At 41.5% G+C, this 15,769-nt stretch overlaps 1 protein-coding gene across 1 annotated transcript in view; it reads left to right on the forward strand.

The window, feature by feature from the left end:
* Positions 1–15,769, forward strand: part of EloB (transcription elongation factor elongin B) — a 116,206-nt gene that overhangs the window by 26,281 nt on the left and 74,156 nt on the right. Inside the window, exon 2 of the mRNA XM_080284982.1 lies at positions 5,865–5,958. Within this exon, the coding sequence (XP_080141108.1) occupies positions 5,865–5,958 (94 nt within the window). The remainder of the gene's footprint in view (positions 1–5,864; positions 5,959–15,769) is intronic.

Here is a 15,769-nt window from a genome sequence, read left to right on the forward strand (position 1 = left end):
AAATAAAGGAGCTCAGCAATCAGAACAGTATCAAAAATTACATAAAGAGGGGTCATTGATAAGGCTATCCCGATTGCATCATCAGTCGCATTCCCCATCAAAACATCGACAATTCTCCATCACAACAGTTCGCACCTTGGACGATTCTGTATCATTCTTATATTATAATGCATAACATGTTTATTTAATTGTCCTGGGACCGTTTGATGATCAGATTGTATATAATGCTGCCGCTTTTTCTCTACCGAGTTTGGACACACAGCCGTCTGAACCCATAATTAATACCCCCTGAAATGCATTATTGTGTACGGAATTTCCTTGACAGAATTAAGCTTGATTTATCGGGAAATTTTCTGTTAAATAGGACAAAAATAACAGAAAAAAATAATTTCACAATTGTGGGCTTGCGTTACAATGAGTTCATTAAATTGAGGACGTACTGTACCTCACAGGTGATGAACATTTTATTTTTGGAGGGAAAATATTGAAGAGAACAAACAAGGTATACCCTATCTATCTATCTCTATTGCCAGACGCCCTAATCCCGTAAGGGGTGGCCATTTGACTCTGAGTTATTTGTTTTATGGGAGGGGCACTAACCCTTCACCAACCCACTTGTTGACACGTAGGGAGCACGTATGGATTGGTTATATGGTTACAACCCAGCATTGCAAATGGTTTCTTGGCTTACAGGAAACCATTTGGCTTGTCACTCAATGTAAAGCCATCTGTAATGGAAAGAAAAGCAATAAGAAGTGACAGGAAAGATGGGAGAAATAGGAAGAGAGGAGGGTAGGCACAGAAAAAGAATGATAAAGGCTAAGGAAAAGTAGGCAGCACTACATCAAGTGACATTATGTGATATTAACCCCTTCATGGCCGCCGGCATCGAATGACAATTGGCCGATAAATGGCTGCAGGCGTTGTTTGAGCGTGACCTATAAAAAACGGCAAAAACTTGGGGGAAAGTGAATGAACGTTCTGAGCGTCTTCAGGCTGACCTACACTACACCCTCATACATCCCATCAAGCAGTTCAGAGCCTGCTGCTGTGATGAGTGAATTTTCTATTTTTTCACTCATGGCCATACCTAAACAAGCACAACTACACCCATTATCTCAACCCAGACAGAAAATATAATCATTGTCCTCCCTTGCAAAACACACACAACCACCCTGTTTACAATTATGAATAAATACAGGCATAAACAAAAAAGGCATGATCATACATTTTTGTCTTGGTAACTTTACCTATTTGCTTAAGTTTGTTGTACTGTTTTGAATCATTTTACGCATTCTTTGCCTTTTACAAACATAACAGGAAAGTTTTCCGTGTTCACGTGATGCTTTCATGGGTGGAAAGGCCTCCCTTCCCTTCCTGCTAATTAGCTCCTGCAAGGTGCAAATGGCAGGTCGTTTTGCATTTTAACCCTCACTGTCCGGCCTGTACACTCAAGGGATGACGTTTATCTCATTTAGGTCTGAAAACAGAAACTCTCGCCTCCCTTTTCCAACAAACTCCACCACCCAAACTACAAAAATAAGTTGATACTACCATAAACTCAATAAACACCAAAAAATGCAAAATAAATTCATAATATAATTTTTTAAATTCAAACCTTGCATATTATGTACTGAAAAACTTCAGAATATACATATCTAGTTATTTCACACCTTTTCAGCACCACTTACAATACTTTTTGGTAAAAAAAAGAAGTGACGTTGCGTCACTGCAATACCTACGTGTGACTAGTATCAGCTGCCTAAATTTACACAACTTCTGTGTTTGATTGCACACCACAGGATGGGTCTAGGAAACTGAAATTTGCACTGCCAGGTACATCGAGACTTCCTCTTCAATATGGCAAGGGAAAAAAATCAGTTTTCGAAACTTCAGAAAATGGCCCCAGCGTCGGCCAGGGGCGCATGTAAAATTCCACATAGGGGTTAAAAAAAGCCTCCTGAATGCTCCTGACAGCATGTTTACTGCTGATCCTGCCAATTGGACATGACATCAGTACTCTAAACAAACTCAAATGTACACAAGCTCTGTCTATCTATCTATTGCCAGATGCCATAATCCCTTAAGGGGTGGCCATTTGACTTTGAGTTATTTGTTTTACAGGGAGGGGCACTAACCCTCCACCAACCCACTTGTTGGCGCATAGGGAGCACGTATGGTTTGGTTATATGGTTACCACCCAGTGTTGTAAATGGTTTCTTGGCTTACAGGAAACCATTTGGCTTGTCACTCAATGTAAAGCCACCTGTAAATGAAAGAGAAGCAATAAGAAGTGACAGGAATGATAGGAGAAATAGGAAGAGAGAGGGCAGGCACAGAAAAAGAATGATAAAGGCTAAGGATGCAGTAGACAGCACTACATCGAGTGAGTGAATGATGGTCGCCACCACCTACCCCTGTACACAAGTTAAAAACCATAAATAGCAGTGGAAGTCTAACTGCAGAGTTATTGAAACCTAACTGAGGGGCTTTGACCTTTTAGACCCCCGAGAGATTGTAACACCTCACAGCATGTGGACTGAAATGTTTGCAAGGTAAAATGTGCACCAAAACGGTATTGAGTGTCAAGAGCGTTCAGTAATCAATACACGACAATAGGATGGTGAAGGTAAGTGGGATCATAGAGCAAATCTTTATGAGTACAATATATAGATCAGATAGGAGACATCCATTAAAATATGATACAAGTTAGCAAAATAAGGCTCCGATTAAATTAACATACAGTACTTCATATTCCATAAAATCTTATAGGTGTATACACACTATGTAGTACAGTAATGAGACTTATTTATGACCATTTTATAATCGGACATTGGAAATAAGCTGACTATATATGCTAATTTGTAAAAAAATAACAAAGGCTCCAGTCAACACTTATTTCAATGGGGAATTTGAAAATAATGCATGGCTTGCCATATTAATCCTAATCTAACAAAGCAAAACCTAACCAATCCCAGTGTCATTAATCTTACCATAATCTAACCCAGTCTAACCTAACCTAACCCATGGTAAACTTAAGTAAACACACCAAAATGGAAAACCAAATGAATTTCAGTAGTCAAGCGCATCCACCATTAGGGCCAATACGCTAAAGAAACAACAAGTGTTGGGAAAACAAAATATGGATAAAAACAACAGGAAACCAAATCACCATGAAGAAATTGTGTACCACCACAAAAGTAAGGAAAATATGGAAAACAAACTGTAAGAAGTGAACTGGTCAGGTCCTCCCGCTGTTTAAACTAAACTGTACATTTACCAACCTTCATTATCAGTGCACGTCATTTGTACTGTACTGTTGCCTATCTGTTTGTCTAATGCCAGACGCCATAATCTTGCAGGGGATGGAGATTTGTCTCTGAGTGAGTTGTTTTTCTGGGAGGGGCACTAACCCTCTGCCAACCCACTTGCTGACACATAGGGAACAGGCACCGGTATGGGTTGGTTATATGGTTACCACTGAGCACTGTAAATGGTTTCCTGGCTTACAGGAAACCATTATGCTTGTCACTTAATGTAAAACCACCTGAAAAGGAAAGAATAATAATAAAAAGTTACAGGAAAGATGGGAGAAACAGGAAGAGCAGAGGGCACACACAGAAAAGGAATGATAAATGCGAAGAAAGAAATAGGCAGCACTAAATCACTTGAGTGGATGGTGATTGTCACCTTTGATGTAATTAGTTTTTGTTCATTGTTTCATAGATTTTCATAAAATATATATATATATATATTCACCCAGCACCTTTGCCACTTTGAAAGCTTTTTCGTAAGGTTCGTAGTGATTCCTTTTTCATTTTTTTTTTTTTTTTTTTTTTTTTTTTTTTTTAAGGATCCCACCCCATGCTAATACAGATTGGGGGACTTTGGGGATCAGGGTGTTTCAGGGTGAGACAGACACCAAATTGAGTTACTTCTGGCAGAAATTAATGGTCAAAATGGAGAGAATCATTAAAAACCATAGGAAAAAGACAGGTTAACTCTTAAGATAACCTGACTGGGGGCCACCCCGAGACCCTTGGCGGCATTAAAACTTACATAATTACATTAATTCATCTCTTAACACTTATAAGATAGGTGTGATCCTAAAAACTGTTAAAATTATGTTAGTGAGGGTTGTGTTCCAGCAAGAGATATTATGTTCACAGATAGTTACAAAATCGTGCTAAAGGCATCAAATGATTAACAAAATTGATTAATGTAGTGGTAATATGTATCAGTATTTACTATATAAATGTGAACTTCCCTAATCAAGTTAAAGAAATAGGGATTTATTATAGTCAAGATCTGTATTAGTGTGTCAGCTCTAACCCTTCTGTGCACATCCTGACCTCAGAGTGAACACTTGCATGATATGTTAGAAGTATTCTTATATTGATTAGCAGCCTTGCAGTGAAAAGTGCGTTTAGAGAAAATGTGTTGAATGAGGAATTACATCACTGTCACTGACCAAATATTGTCTCTGTTGTCATGTCTGTAACTTCAGGAACAAATGGAAACTGCTGCACTCGATCCCCTTGGGATGAGTAGAGGTATCCATCTTGCACAAAAAAGTCGTGCAGAAGTTTTTTTTGTCATGCATCCTGAAGAAGACGTTATCATCATCATCAGCAGCAGCAGCATCCAATCCTACACTGCCCCATGAGGAGCGTAGAAGCCCAGGGCTAGGCAGTTGGTCCCGACATTTAAGATGAGAGTGACCAGCCTCACCCATCCCTGAGTGGCATTACATGAGCAATCAACTCCAACCACCCCCTGGATATAAACCTTCACTGCTTCAATCCTACTGGAGTGCAATAATTACCCACTAAACCACCAGGTGCCAAAATTTGGCTATATGGTTACCACCCAGCATAGTACATGGTTTCCAGGTGTACAGGGAACCATTTGGCTTGTCACTTAGTGTAGAGTCACCCACAGCCAGAAGGAAGAGGAAAGAATGAAGGAAAGAAAAACAGAAGAGGGAGTGTAAAGTCACCTGTAGGCAGAAGGACAAGGAAAGAATGAAGGAAAGGAAGACAGAAGAGGATGGAAGGAAAGAAGGATGGAAGAGTGGAAAGGGCAGACACCTGAGAGCAGCACTACATCAAGTGAGTAGATGGTGAGTGCCCCCACCTACCACAAAGCAATTTTTTATTTACTGTAGGAAATTACCTTTACTGTGCAAATGTTACGCAGATATCCATGATAGTGGTAATTTTCTCCCCTTGAATGTCAAGTTTGCAAATACAGCTATGCAGATCATAAGACCCTATTGACATTCTTTGAGAAATGGGGCCATAAACATCTTGGACAGTAGTTGTCCATCCATCATCCAATCTTACATTGCCCCATGAGGAGCATAGAAGCCCGGGGTTAGGCGGTTGGTCCCAACATTTAAGATGTAGTTGTTATTTGGGTTAAATTATTACATGTGCCGTAATGATTTCAGGAACTAATTGTCTTCATTAATAAGTGTTCTGCAGTACCTCATTGTTTCCTTAAACTGTAAGTATTGCCAATAGTACTGTTTAGTAAGTGGAAATGAATATAGTATTGTTAGAGGAAAGAGATGAAAATTTGAGGAACAGAATCAACACTTGTTTTCAGAGTTGGTTGTAACAGTTGTTTGGGACTGCAGCCCTTCTAATTGGCAAGATTTAGGGCTGGAACAGTTTGTTGTAGTTACTGGTGGGACTTGGACCCATCTGCCTTTCTGAGACAGTGCACTAGCCAGTTACAGGGCAGTGGTGTTTAGACCTCCATGTTGTCAATTGGAAGCGTTGGATGCCTCGAGCACAGTTACACCAGTTACTTGTGTTTGGTTTGGAAACTTAATGATTAACTTCAAATTTTTTTTCCAGGATGTGTTTTTGATGGTTCGGAGGAAGAAAACGACAATCTTCACAGATGCAAAAGAAACCACAACAGTTAAGGAGCTCAAAAAAATAATCCAAGGTATTTCAGAAAAATTCTTAAAAATAGTACGTTACTGTTTGATGCACTTTCTTATTCAGTCCTGTGATGTCCATTCCTTGTATGTACACATATAGGGTATTTGAATTTCAGGTTTTTAACCCGCCGCGTCCCGGAGACGTGAATTCACGTCCTCACATGATGTGCATTCATATCCCGGAGACGTGACTTAACACGGCAACATTCCAAGGTCCCTAATTTGCACAATTTTCAATTTTTGCGAGTGATTTCGCGTGTGATTTTTGGCACGTATACACGGGACATCTTCCTCTATTCCTCTGCAAGATGCCAAGCAGGGACAGTACCTTACACCGCATAACCCCTCCCCCTCCCTGCATGCCATTGTCTCAGCAATTCACCTGTTACCTGTGACCTGGCCAATAAAGACATTCAGGGCCAGAGTGATTCCCCAATCGATGACAATGTGGAGGACAAAGTTTACATAGCATTAGAGGAAGAAACAGTCAGAAATGATGATCAGGTAATGTGGGAAAAAAAGGTCATGAATGGTGATGAGTTAGTGAGTGAAGCAATGCTTATAATGCCTATATTACTATTTGACAACCAATATACTCTTGTACTACATATAAATTCGTACCAAGTAAATAAATAAATACTGTTTATGAGTGGATAAAATAGTTACCCTCCCATAGAACTCTTTTTCATTGGTGCCAGCCTGTTAAAAAACCCAGTCATACCTAGATCGAGTATTTTAAACCTCAGGTGAGCGATTTCTCTATGAATTTTCGATGTTTCTCACCAAAAGCGGATGTTTGAGCCAAAAAAAAAAAAGGTCCAAAAATGTCAGGACTGGGGCGTACCACTGCCTAGAAAACGTTGGGATGGGGCGGGTTAAAAATAAAATTAATACTTACTGTGTTAAGTGACCCTAAGATTAAAGATGATTGAAACTAGAAAACTTTACTTTTGCACAGAATTATATTACTGAGAAGGTGTAAAAATTCATTATCAATTCTAAAAGTGCATTATGAGGAACTATTGTTGATGTGGGCAGCAGATGAGAAGACTTCTTTGCTGGCGACTGAACCCTATATCAAAAGGCCCAATCCTACTCTCATGACGGCTGCAAGTTTTGGAGTAGTAGGACATCAAAACAGTTATATAACCACAGTACAGTACTAATCTGCCTGCCAGGCTAATTCAGCCTCCACCACTAACACTACATATCCAGAGTTTAAAAAAAAATTAATGTGCCCATATTTATTCATTATATATTTTTTTTTAAGCAGAAGATATCAACAGTGCAAGCAATCATTACTTAACTACCCTACTTGCATGATATTTATTGTTAAATTTGGGCCTTTAAATAGAATATACAGTACATACTGGTATGTTTCAGTTGAAAATCACTAACAACTCCATCCAGAGTCTGGGCATAGGGGAGGGTGGTTTCAGTGAAATGTGCAAAGTGTATAAGTCAGTCCTCCTTTTTGACAGCTGTATGTTTCAAACATCCCTGCGAATAGCAGAATCTGCAGATAATCCCCACCCCCCAACCCACTGCTATAATTTAACTACAGTGGATGCTCGATTTAACGAACTAATTCAGCCAACGACTACTCCGTTTTCTCGAATTTTCTGCTAAGTTGAGGTCAATAACTAAAGTCCAGTGTAAAAGAAATTTTTCCGGTACACTTCTGAGGAACTTTCTGATCAGTCCTTGAAGCCAACGGTCAGGCCGCGTTCCTTACAATGCAGACTTGGACCTAGCAAACTATGCTAACTCTCAATGCTACACACAGCAGTCTATACCCATAATTAATACCCACACTTAAGAGGCATTACTGTGTGCATGTTAACAGTGATACATATTGTACAGTACTGAACTTAGTAATAAAATATTCATACATAAAGAATAAGGTGAGGATAGTAGTGTATGAAATAAAGCACTGTAGTACAGGCGGGATCCGAACCTACAAGCTAATTGGGAACAAGGATTTTGCTCGTTAGCCGAATTCTCGTCAAAGAAAGTGAAGAACTTAGGGGAAAAGTAGGATTAGGGAGCTAGGGCTTCGTGCAGCCTCCCCCCAAACCACCAAAACTGACTTTCTAATCATTTTAAGCTGGAATAAGGGGTTAATACAAAAGGGTAATACACCTGAAATATGAAAACAGCATTAATATAAGCAGAATAATATAAATTATGGGTAAAATAGGGATGGGATGAACAACCAGCCAAGTAACCTTCACCAACCACCAACACCTGTGACAGACAATTTTAAGCAGGAGTAAAGGGTTAATACACATGAAATAAAAATACTTGTATTGATTCTTGTAAGTTGGGATTTGGGGGGATTTTACCTGCTCTTTAAACAGGCAGTGGTGCAAATTTCCAGACCTTGTGTTTGCTAATTCAAGTTAAGCGGTTGCTCGTTATCCGGGACTTGCCTGTATAGTAAATAGGGATAGAAAACACAGTAAGGCATACCTCCAAAAGTAGGAGTTCTACACTTGTTGCAGAAATATGCCCAACACAGGTATGGTAGCCATACTGGCCACAGGCCTGGGGGTAGTTTAGTCACTGTCGAGTCACCCTTCAATAGCACTAGAGGTGGTACTGGCGTGACAGAGGGGCTGGGGAGCATCAGGGGTGGTGTTGGTGATGGTGTAGGAATCCCATGGGCAGAGGTCAAGGGCAGAGAGACATCAGATTCAGTTGTGGGGAGGGTAGAGTCGAATGGCAAGGAAATGTCTGATGTGCAACTGTCCGTCCTTTCCTTAGGTTTACATGGTAGTGGTGGTTTGAAAAAAATCATTGATCTTGGTCTGCTCAGGGGCATACATTTCCTCTGGATCTTCCTAATGCTGGTCCTCATTTCTCTCAGGTGAGGGTAAAACACTCGCAGATCTTCATGATTGCTGTCGGTGATGAAATCCAGAAGTGTGTCAACACTGTCCCTGGCTTGGGACAGTCTGACCTTGTTGGTAGACTGCTGGACTTCTTCCTCAGCTGGTGACTGCTGCGGTCACTTCAGCCACAATTTCCTCTTCAGACTGGATGTGGTAGCCAGGGTCACCAGTGTTCATGTCCATCCATTCATGGATGTTTTCTATGCCCACTTCATCCTTGCCTGCTTGGTGAAAGGCCTCCCTGCACTCCTCTGCAGTGAAGACCTCAGAATCTGCTGCCTCCTTTTGTTGATACTGCATGTGCTCCCTCTGGCTAAATGTCATATTCCACCTGTAAATAAGAGTCCTGGTGGCCACAAAGTCCTGTGCCTTCCTGATATTTAGCACAGTGTCATGCATGTTTTACTTCTTCCATGCCTTAACACTGCATTGCCATCTGGTGTCCTCTCCTTCCTCTGGCTCCATCTCACCCACCAGAATGTCGGCCAGCATCAGCCTCCTTTAATGGCGTTTAAATGTGTTTATTACCCCCTGACCGATGGGCTGCAGGATGGGCAGGCAGGAACATGGCCTTGATTTCCCCATCGTGGGTTGTCAGCACTTCCTCAGAGGGATAGGCTGGGGCCTGGTTCAACAGTAAAAGAGCCTTAACCTCACCTGGCTGCACATTGTGCTTCCTCATCTGGTACCCCTTGACTGAGGGCTCAAAGCAGTCAGAACACCAGGACTTAGTTATCCTGCCTGTAAACCAAGCCTTAGTATTGCTGTCAGAGTCCACAGGCAAACTACTGTATTCATGATGGGCTTCATTGCACGTGGTTGCTTCGCATTGCCAAGCACCATTGGCCCCAATCTGTCAGAGCATCAACATTTGCGCACAACAGCACAGATACCCGTGATGGAACGAAAATATATGCTAATCAGAACAAAATTATTCTTTCATCCATATGTTCTCGTAAATTAGCACTCATTTCCACAGTCTTCATTTGATTTCGCACTTCCCAACATATTGGGACCAACTGAGCATACAGCTATCAGTCCTTTTGCAATTTTAGGGGAAGAAATGGAACAAAAATGTATGATAAACAGAAAAAAATTACTTTTATCCATGTGTTTTTATGAATTAGCATTTAGTTCCATGGTCTTTGTTCGATTTTGCATATCCCAACACACTGGACTGAGCATACAGCCGTCAGTCCATTCTCGCATCTCACTGAGTTCTACCCCACACTCATATGGGTTTCACAATTTTAGGGGAGAAAATGGATTGGAAATGTTTGCTAATGAGGGAAAAAAAAATTCATTCATGTGTTCTCTTAAGTTAGCATTCACTTCCACATTCTTTGTTCAATTTTGCGCTTCCCCATCACATGTGGTACCAACTGAGCATACAGTTATTAGTCCATTATCGCGCCTCACTGAGTTCTACCCCACGCTCATATGGGTTGTGCAGTTTTAAGGGACAAAATGGAACAAAAATGTTTTGCTAATTGGAATAAAATTACTCCTTCATCCATATGGTCTCGTAAGTCAGCATTCAGTTCCACATTCTTCGTTCGATTTCATGCTTCCCAGCACATTTCGGACTGACTGAGCATACAGCTATCAGAACTTTCTCACGTCTGACTGAGTTTACCCCACACTTATATGGATTTTGTGGTTTTAGGGGATGAAATGGAACAAAAGTGTTTGCTAATCAGAAAAAAATTTTACTTGCATTCATGTAATCTCATTAGCTAGCGTTCAGTTATACATTCTTCGTTTGAAATCACACTTCCCAACACATTTCGTACCGATAGAGCATACGGCTATCAGTCCTTCCTTGCATCACACCGAGTTCTACCAACGCTGTGGAGTAAGATTTTGTGTGTGTGTGTGTGTGTGTGTGTGTGTGTGTGTGCGTGCGTGTGGAGTGAGGACATGACAGTCATGCCACTTGATCAGCCCCAACTACCCAGAAAGCGGTACATCTTCGCGTATGTCCAGAAGTATGTGATAATAAAGGAGACCGAGCAGGGAAAGAGGCAGGTAGAAATTATGCCCAGAAGTATGAGAGTGTAAAGGAGTTAGAGCAGGGAAAGAGGCAGGTAGAAATTATGCCCAGAAGTGTGAGATAACAAAGGACATTAGGCCATATGCCAAACACACTACAACACTCTAAAGACCATACAGAACAAGGCCCAAAAAATAATCAGAGGCTGTGCAGCTACTACACCCACAGACCACCTACACCAAGAAACCAAAGTCCTCATAGTCAAAGATTATCTAGACATTAGAGGCACACAAATTCTTCCGGCAGCCTCCACAAACCCACACCATCCACTACACTACATGGCAGCACATCCACACACACCAAGGAACATCAAAACAACACCCAGCACACGATTCATTCATTCATTCGTTGCCAGACGCCATGTATCCCAAACGGGGTGGCCAAGGCTTAGAGTTAATTGCTTTACAGGGAGGGCACGATATCATACACAAATACTGTCATCTCTCCCCCGTCGCCAACCTCGAACCAGCTTCCAGTAGCATATCCATACTCAAATCACTCGCCTCTCCATTCAGTCACTTAAAAGACAATGCACTACTGCATGCACTGCCTCCTGATAACCACGCTTCTGAATCCTACCTCCCTCATGAGGACAGGGTTCACCTGGCCAGGCTGAGATGTGGACATCATCCAGCCCTCTTTTGAGTTATCAGAAGAGGCTGGATGACTCCATCGCTGATGTCTGTCCAGGATGCAACACAGCACCCCATACCATTAAGCACATTATGGAAGACTGCATTGCTCACAATCACCTTCACCAACAACACAACATACACTCCTTGAGAGCTCTGTGGGAGAGCCCGGTCTCGGCTGTGGCCTTCCTTAGGGACTCCGGGCTGTTCGGCCAGACTGCCTAGGGAACAAGTACTACTACAACTACTATAAAGGAGTTTGAGCAGGGAAAGAGGCATAGAAATGGCAAAAAGGCATGGCATGAATGAAAGCACCATCAGAACAATGTGGAAGGACCAGAAGATAAAGATCGTTCATGAGAACCCTGGTGATGCAAACGTGGCAGCAGTGAAAGTTCATAATGTTGTCCTAAAGCTGACTGAGAGGCTTCTAGGGCATAATGTGGAGCATCGGAGAAAGAACTAGACATATGCCAAGTCACTCCAAAATGTGTGGGAAGCACAAAATCAAATGAAGAATGTGAAACTGAATGCTAAATTACGAGAACACATGGATGAAAGTAATTTTTTCAGGTTAGCAAACAATTCGTTTCATTTCATCTGCTATAACTGCGAAACCCATAAATTTTCATCTAAGCATATGGCCTAACGCCCATACCGAAGGCAGCATGATACAAGAGAAGGCGAAACGTTATGACAACAACAACATTGTGGGTGGGGGGGCAGGGGGGATAGTGCTAGGGAGCTGTGCATCAACAGCACAAGGGTACTCAGCCCACAGCCCAATTTTTGTTTTTGTTAATGCTATTTTTAAGACCATTCATGTTCTTAATTACCATAGTTATATCTTTTTCAATGTTACCTGATGGTGGGTGTAAGTAGAGGTTTATTTATATGGGGTAGGGGTGGTAAGAAGGATAGAAGTGAGAGTTTTGGAAAGTCGCCAGAACACATTGTACCATTATACATGCATAGTATTTGAGTGACTGGGGTTTGAGTAGCATGGTCCTTGTCCTGTCCCTATTGTCTGCAGTACGGGAGGATTGAGTGTACAGGAAACGAGCTATGCCCATGGGGTTCCGTCTCTGAGTCTCAACCAGTCAAATTTTAAACTCGTTTAAGTTTTTGGACTGGATGATACCTTTGTCCAGGGTATTCCACAGGTCAGTGCATCTATATGGAAAACTGTATTCCTTGATATCCTTTAGGCAACTTGTCTTTTCAGTTTCTTTCCATGTCTCTCCACAGGTCAGTGCATCTATATAGAAAACTGTATTTCTTAATATCCTTCAGGCAACTTGTCATTTCAGTTTCTTTCCATGTCCTCTTGTTGCTCCCCCATCCCGTACAAACAGATCTTCTCTGTCAGTTTTGTCTACTCACATCATGGCCCTGAACACTGCAGTCATGTCTCCCCCCTCTGTTCTTTCTTCTACAGAAGGTAGACCCAGCTTTTTTTGTCTTTCCCTGTGCAATAGATCTGCCAGATTGTGGGCCATCTTGGTTGCTGCTTTTTGTATTCTATTAATCTTGTTTATATCTTTCTTTTTATGTGGGCATCATATCACAGCCACATATATCAACCTGGGGCTGTTAACAGTCACTGTCAGTTTTTTCATCCATTCATCCATGTATTGAATGCCGCTCGTATATTTGCCAAGAGCTTATATGTCTCCCTGACAATCTTGTTAATGTGTTATTTGGGTGACAAACTATCCTGGACCAACACTCCCAGGTCCTTCTCTTCTCTTTTGCCTTGTGACTTGCTGCATTCCCAGTGAGTAATTCAATGATGGCCTTTTTGTATTTTATTACCCATATCCAATATTTTGCATTTTCTTGCATTGAATTTCATTTCCCAGACCTGGCTCCACTCGTAAATCCCGTCCAGATCATCCTGCAGCATTGTACAGTTCTCTTCAGCTTCTATTCTCCTCATGATCTTCGCATCATCGGCAAACAGACTTGCATAAATGATCATTCCATTCACCATATCGTTTACGTAAATCAGGATCGTTACGGGTGCCAGAACTATTGTTTACATAAATCAGTAACAGTATGGGTGCCAACACCGAGTCCTGTGGGACTCCACATGCTACTTCCCTCCACCCTGACATCTTGTTCTTTATTACTCTCCTCATCTGTTAGTCTCTCGTGAAGTCTCTCATCCACTCCAAGAGGTCCCCCTTAACTCCTCCCATGTGCTCCAGTTTCCACATTAGTTGCTTATGGGGTACCTTGTCAAAGGCTTTCTCCGGACCCAAGTACACAAGCCACCCAACTATCTCATTCCTATAGCACATCAGTTACCCTTGAGTAGAAGCTCAGCAGATTAGAGACACACAGCCTTCCATTTCTGAATCTAAATTGACTTTCTGCCAAAATGTCCATCTCCTCCAGATATTTAATACACCTGTTTCAAGATTCTCTCGCACAATTTTGCAACCATGCTGGTCAGAGACAGTGGTCTGTAATTAAGGGGCTCAGCCTTATTCCCTCCTTTGTAAATTGGTACCTCATTGGCCCTCTTCCATTCCCGAGGCATTTTCCCTTCGTCTCGAGAACACACAATTAAGCCGTATGTCTCATCTGCCAGTTGTTCTCCGTATTCCTTTAGTATCCAATTAGAGATTTTGTCAGGCCCTTGGGCTTTCCTTACATTCCCATAATTTATACACTTCCTGCACCTCCACTTTTATATCTTTTAACACTACATTTCTAGTCACTCCCTCCCCTCCACAAAAACATTTTCCCAAGTGAAAACCGATTGGAAACTTTTGTTTGATGTTTTTTGTTCTGTCCGTCGGTACCACTTCCTCAATTTTTGATCCATAACTCCCTAGTAAAACTGTCTTCTCTTCCCTCATTCTCTTGTTTTTTTTTCCTTAGCTTCCTTGACAAGCTCCTTCCTTTTAGCTCTTTCTTCCTAATTTGCATCTCTCTTTATCCAGACATTCTGGAACCCCTCCTTGTCAACTAGTTTTCATGTCCTATTAACGATCTTGTTTACTGTGACCTGCAACCAAAACTTAACTTTCAGTGGCCGTGCCTATCCTTCTGTGTATCATCCCAGCCTAAACTCCTCTTCAGTATCTTCTTGAGCTTTGTTGTCATCCTCCATAACTATTGATACTCTCTCTTTAGCCCTTCTCTGTTCTTCTTTTTTCCGTTCTGATCATTTTGACATAGGCTTTTCTTTCAATCCTGAAATTATCACACATTTTTTCTTATCTGCCACATCCCTGACTAAAGATTCTTTACTTTTTAGTACTTTAACCATTTCCTTCTCCACCTTTTCCTGGTTTTCCATTCTCTTCTGTTCTAAAATTTATTTTTTAGAGTGTTAATTATGAGAGTTAGAGAGGGTACAGAGGGAGTGATTGGTGAAGAGCAGTGTGGCTTTAGGAGAGGGAGGGGATGCGTGGATCAGGTGTTTGCTGTGAGACAAGTGTGTGAAAAGTATTTAGCGAAAGGCAAAGATGTGTTTTGGGCATTCATGGATTTAGAGAAAGTGTATGATAGAATTGATAGGGAGGCTTTGTGGCCTGTTGTAAGATTGTATGGACTTGATGGTAGGTTACTAAAAGGAGTGAAAAGTTTTTATGTAAATAGTAGAGCGTGTGTAAGAGTGGGAAATGCTGTGAGTGACTGGTTTCCTGTGAGAGTGGGGCTGCGACAGGGATGTGTGATGTCGCCTTGGTTGTTTAATATTTACATGGATGGTGTTGTAAGGGAGGTGAATGCAAGAGTTTTAGGTGGAGGTCTGAGTCTGGTGAAGGTTGATGGTGGAGAGTGGAATCTGAAGCAGCTGCTGTTTGCAGATGATACTGCACTGGTGGTTGATTCAGAGGAGAGATTGAGACAGTTGGTAGAGAAGTTTGGAAGGGTGTGTGAAAGGAGGAAATTGAAAGTAAATGAAAGTAAGAGTAAAGTGATAAAGTGTACGAGGTTGGTAGATGGTAGGGGGATGAATATAGCTTTGAATGGCGAGTTGCTTGAGGAGGTAGAGTGTTTTAAATATTTAGGGTCACATGTTGCTGTGGATGGAAGAATAGATGCAGAAGTGAAGTTTAGAATAAATGAAGTAGGAAAGGTGCTGGGAGGAATGAAAAAAGTGTTTAGATGTCGTTCGCTTAGAATAGATGTAAAGAGAAGGTTGTATGAGGGTGTTGTGGTACCGACTGCATTATATGGGGCTGAAACATGGAATATGGGTGTAGCAGAGAGGAAAAGTTTG

Source organism: Coenobita brevimanus, chromosome 103 (genome assembly GCF_032717465.1).
Source record: "Coenobita brevimanus isolate Jiangsu-jjx chromosome 103, ASM3271746v2, whole genome shotgun sequence".
Lineage (NCBI taxonomy): Eukaryota > Metazoa > Arthropoda > Malacostraca > Decapoda > Coenobitidae > Coenobita > Coenobita brevimanus.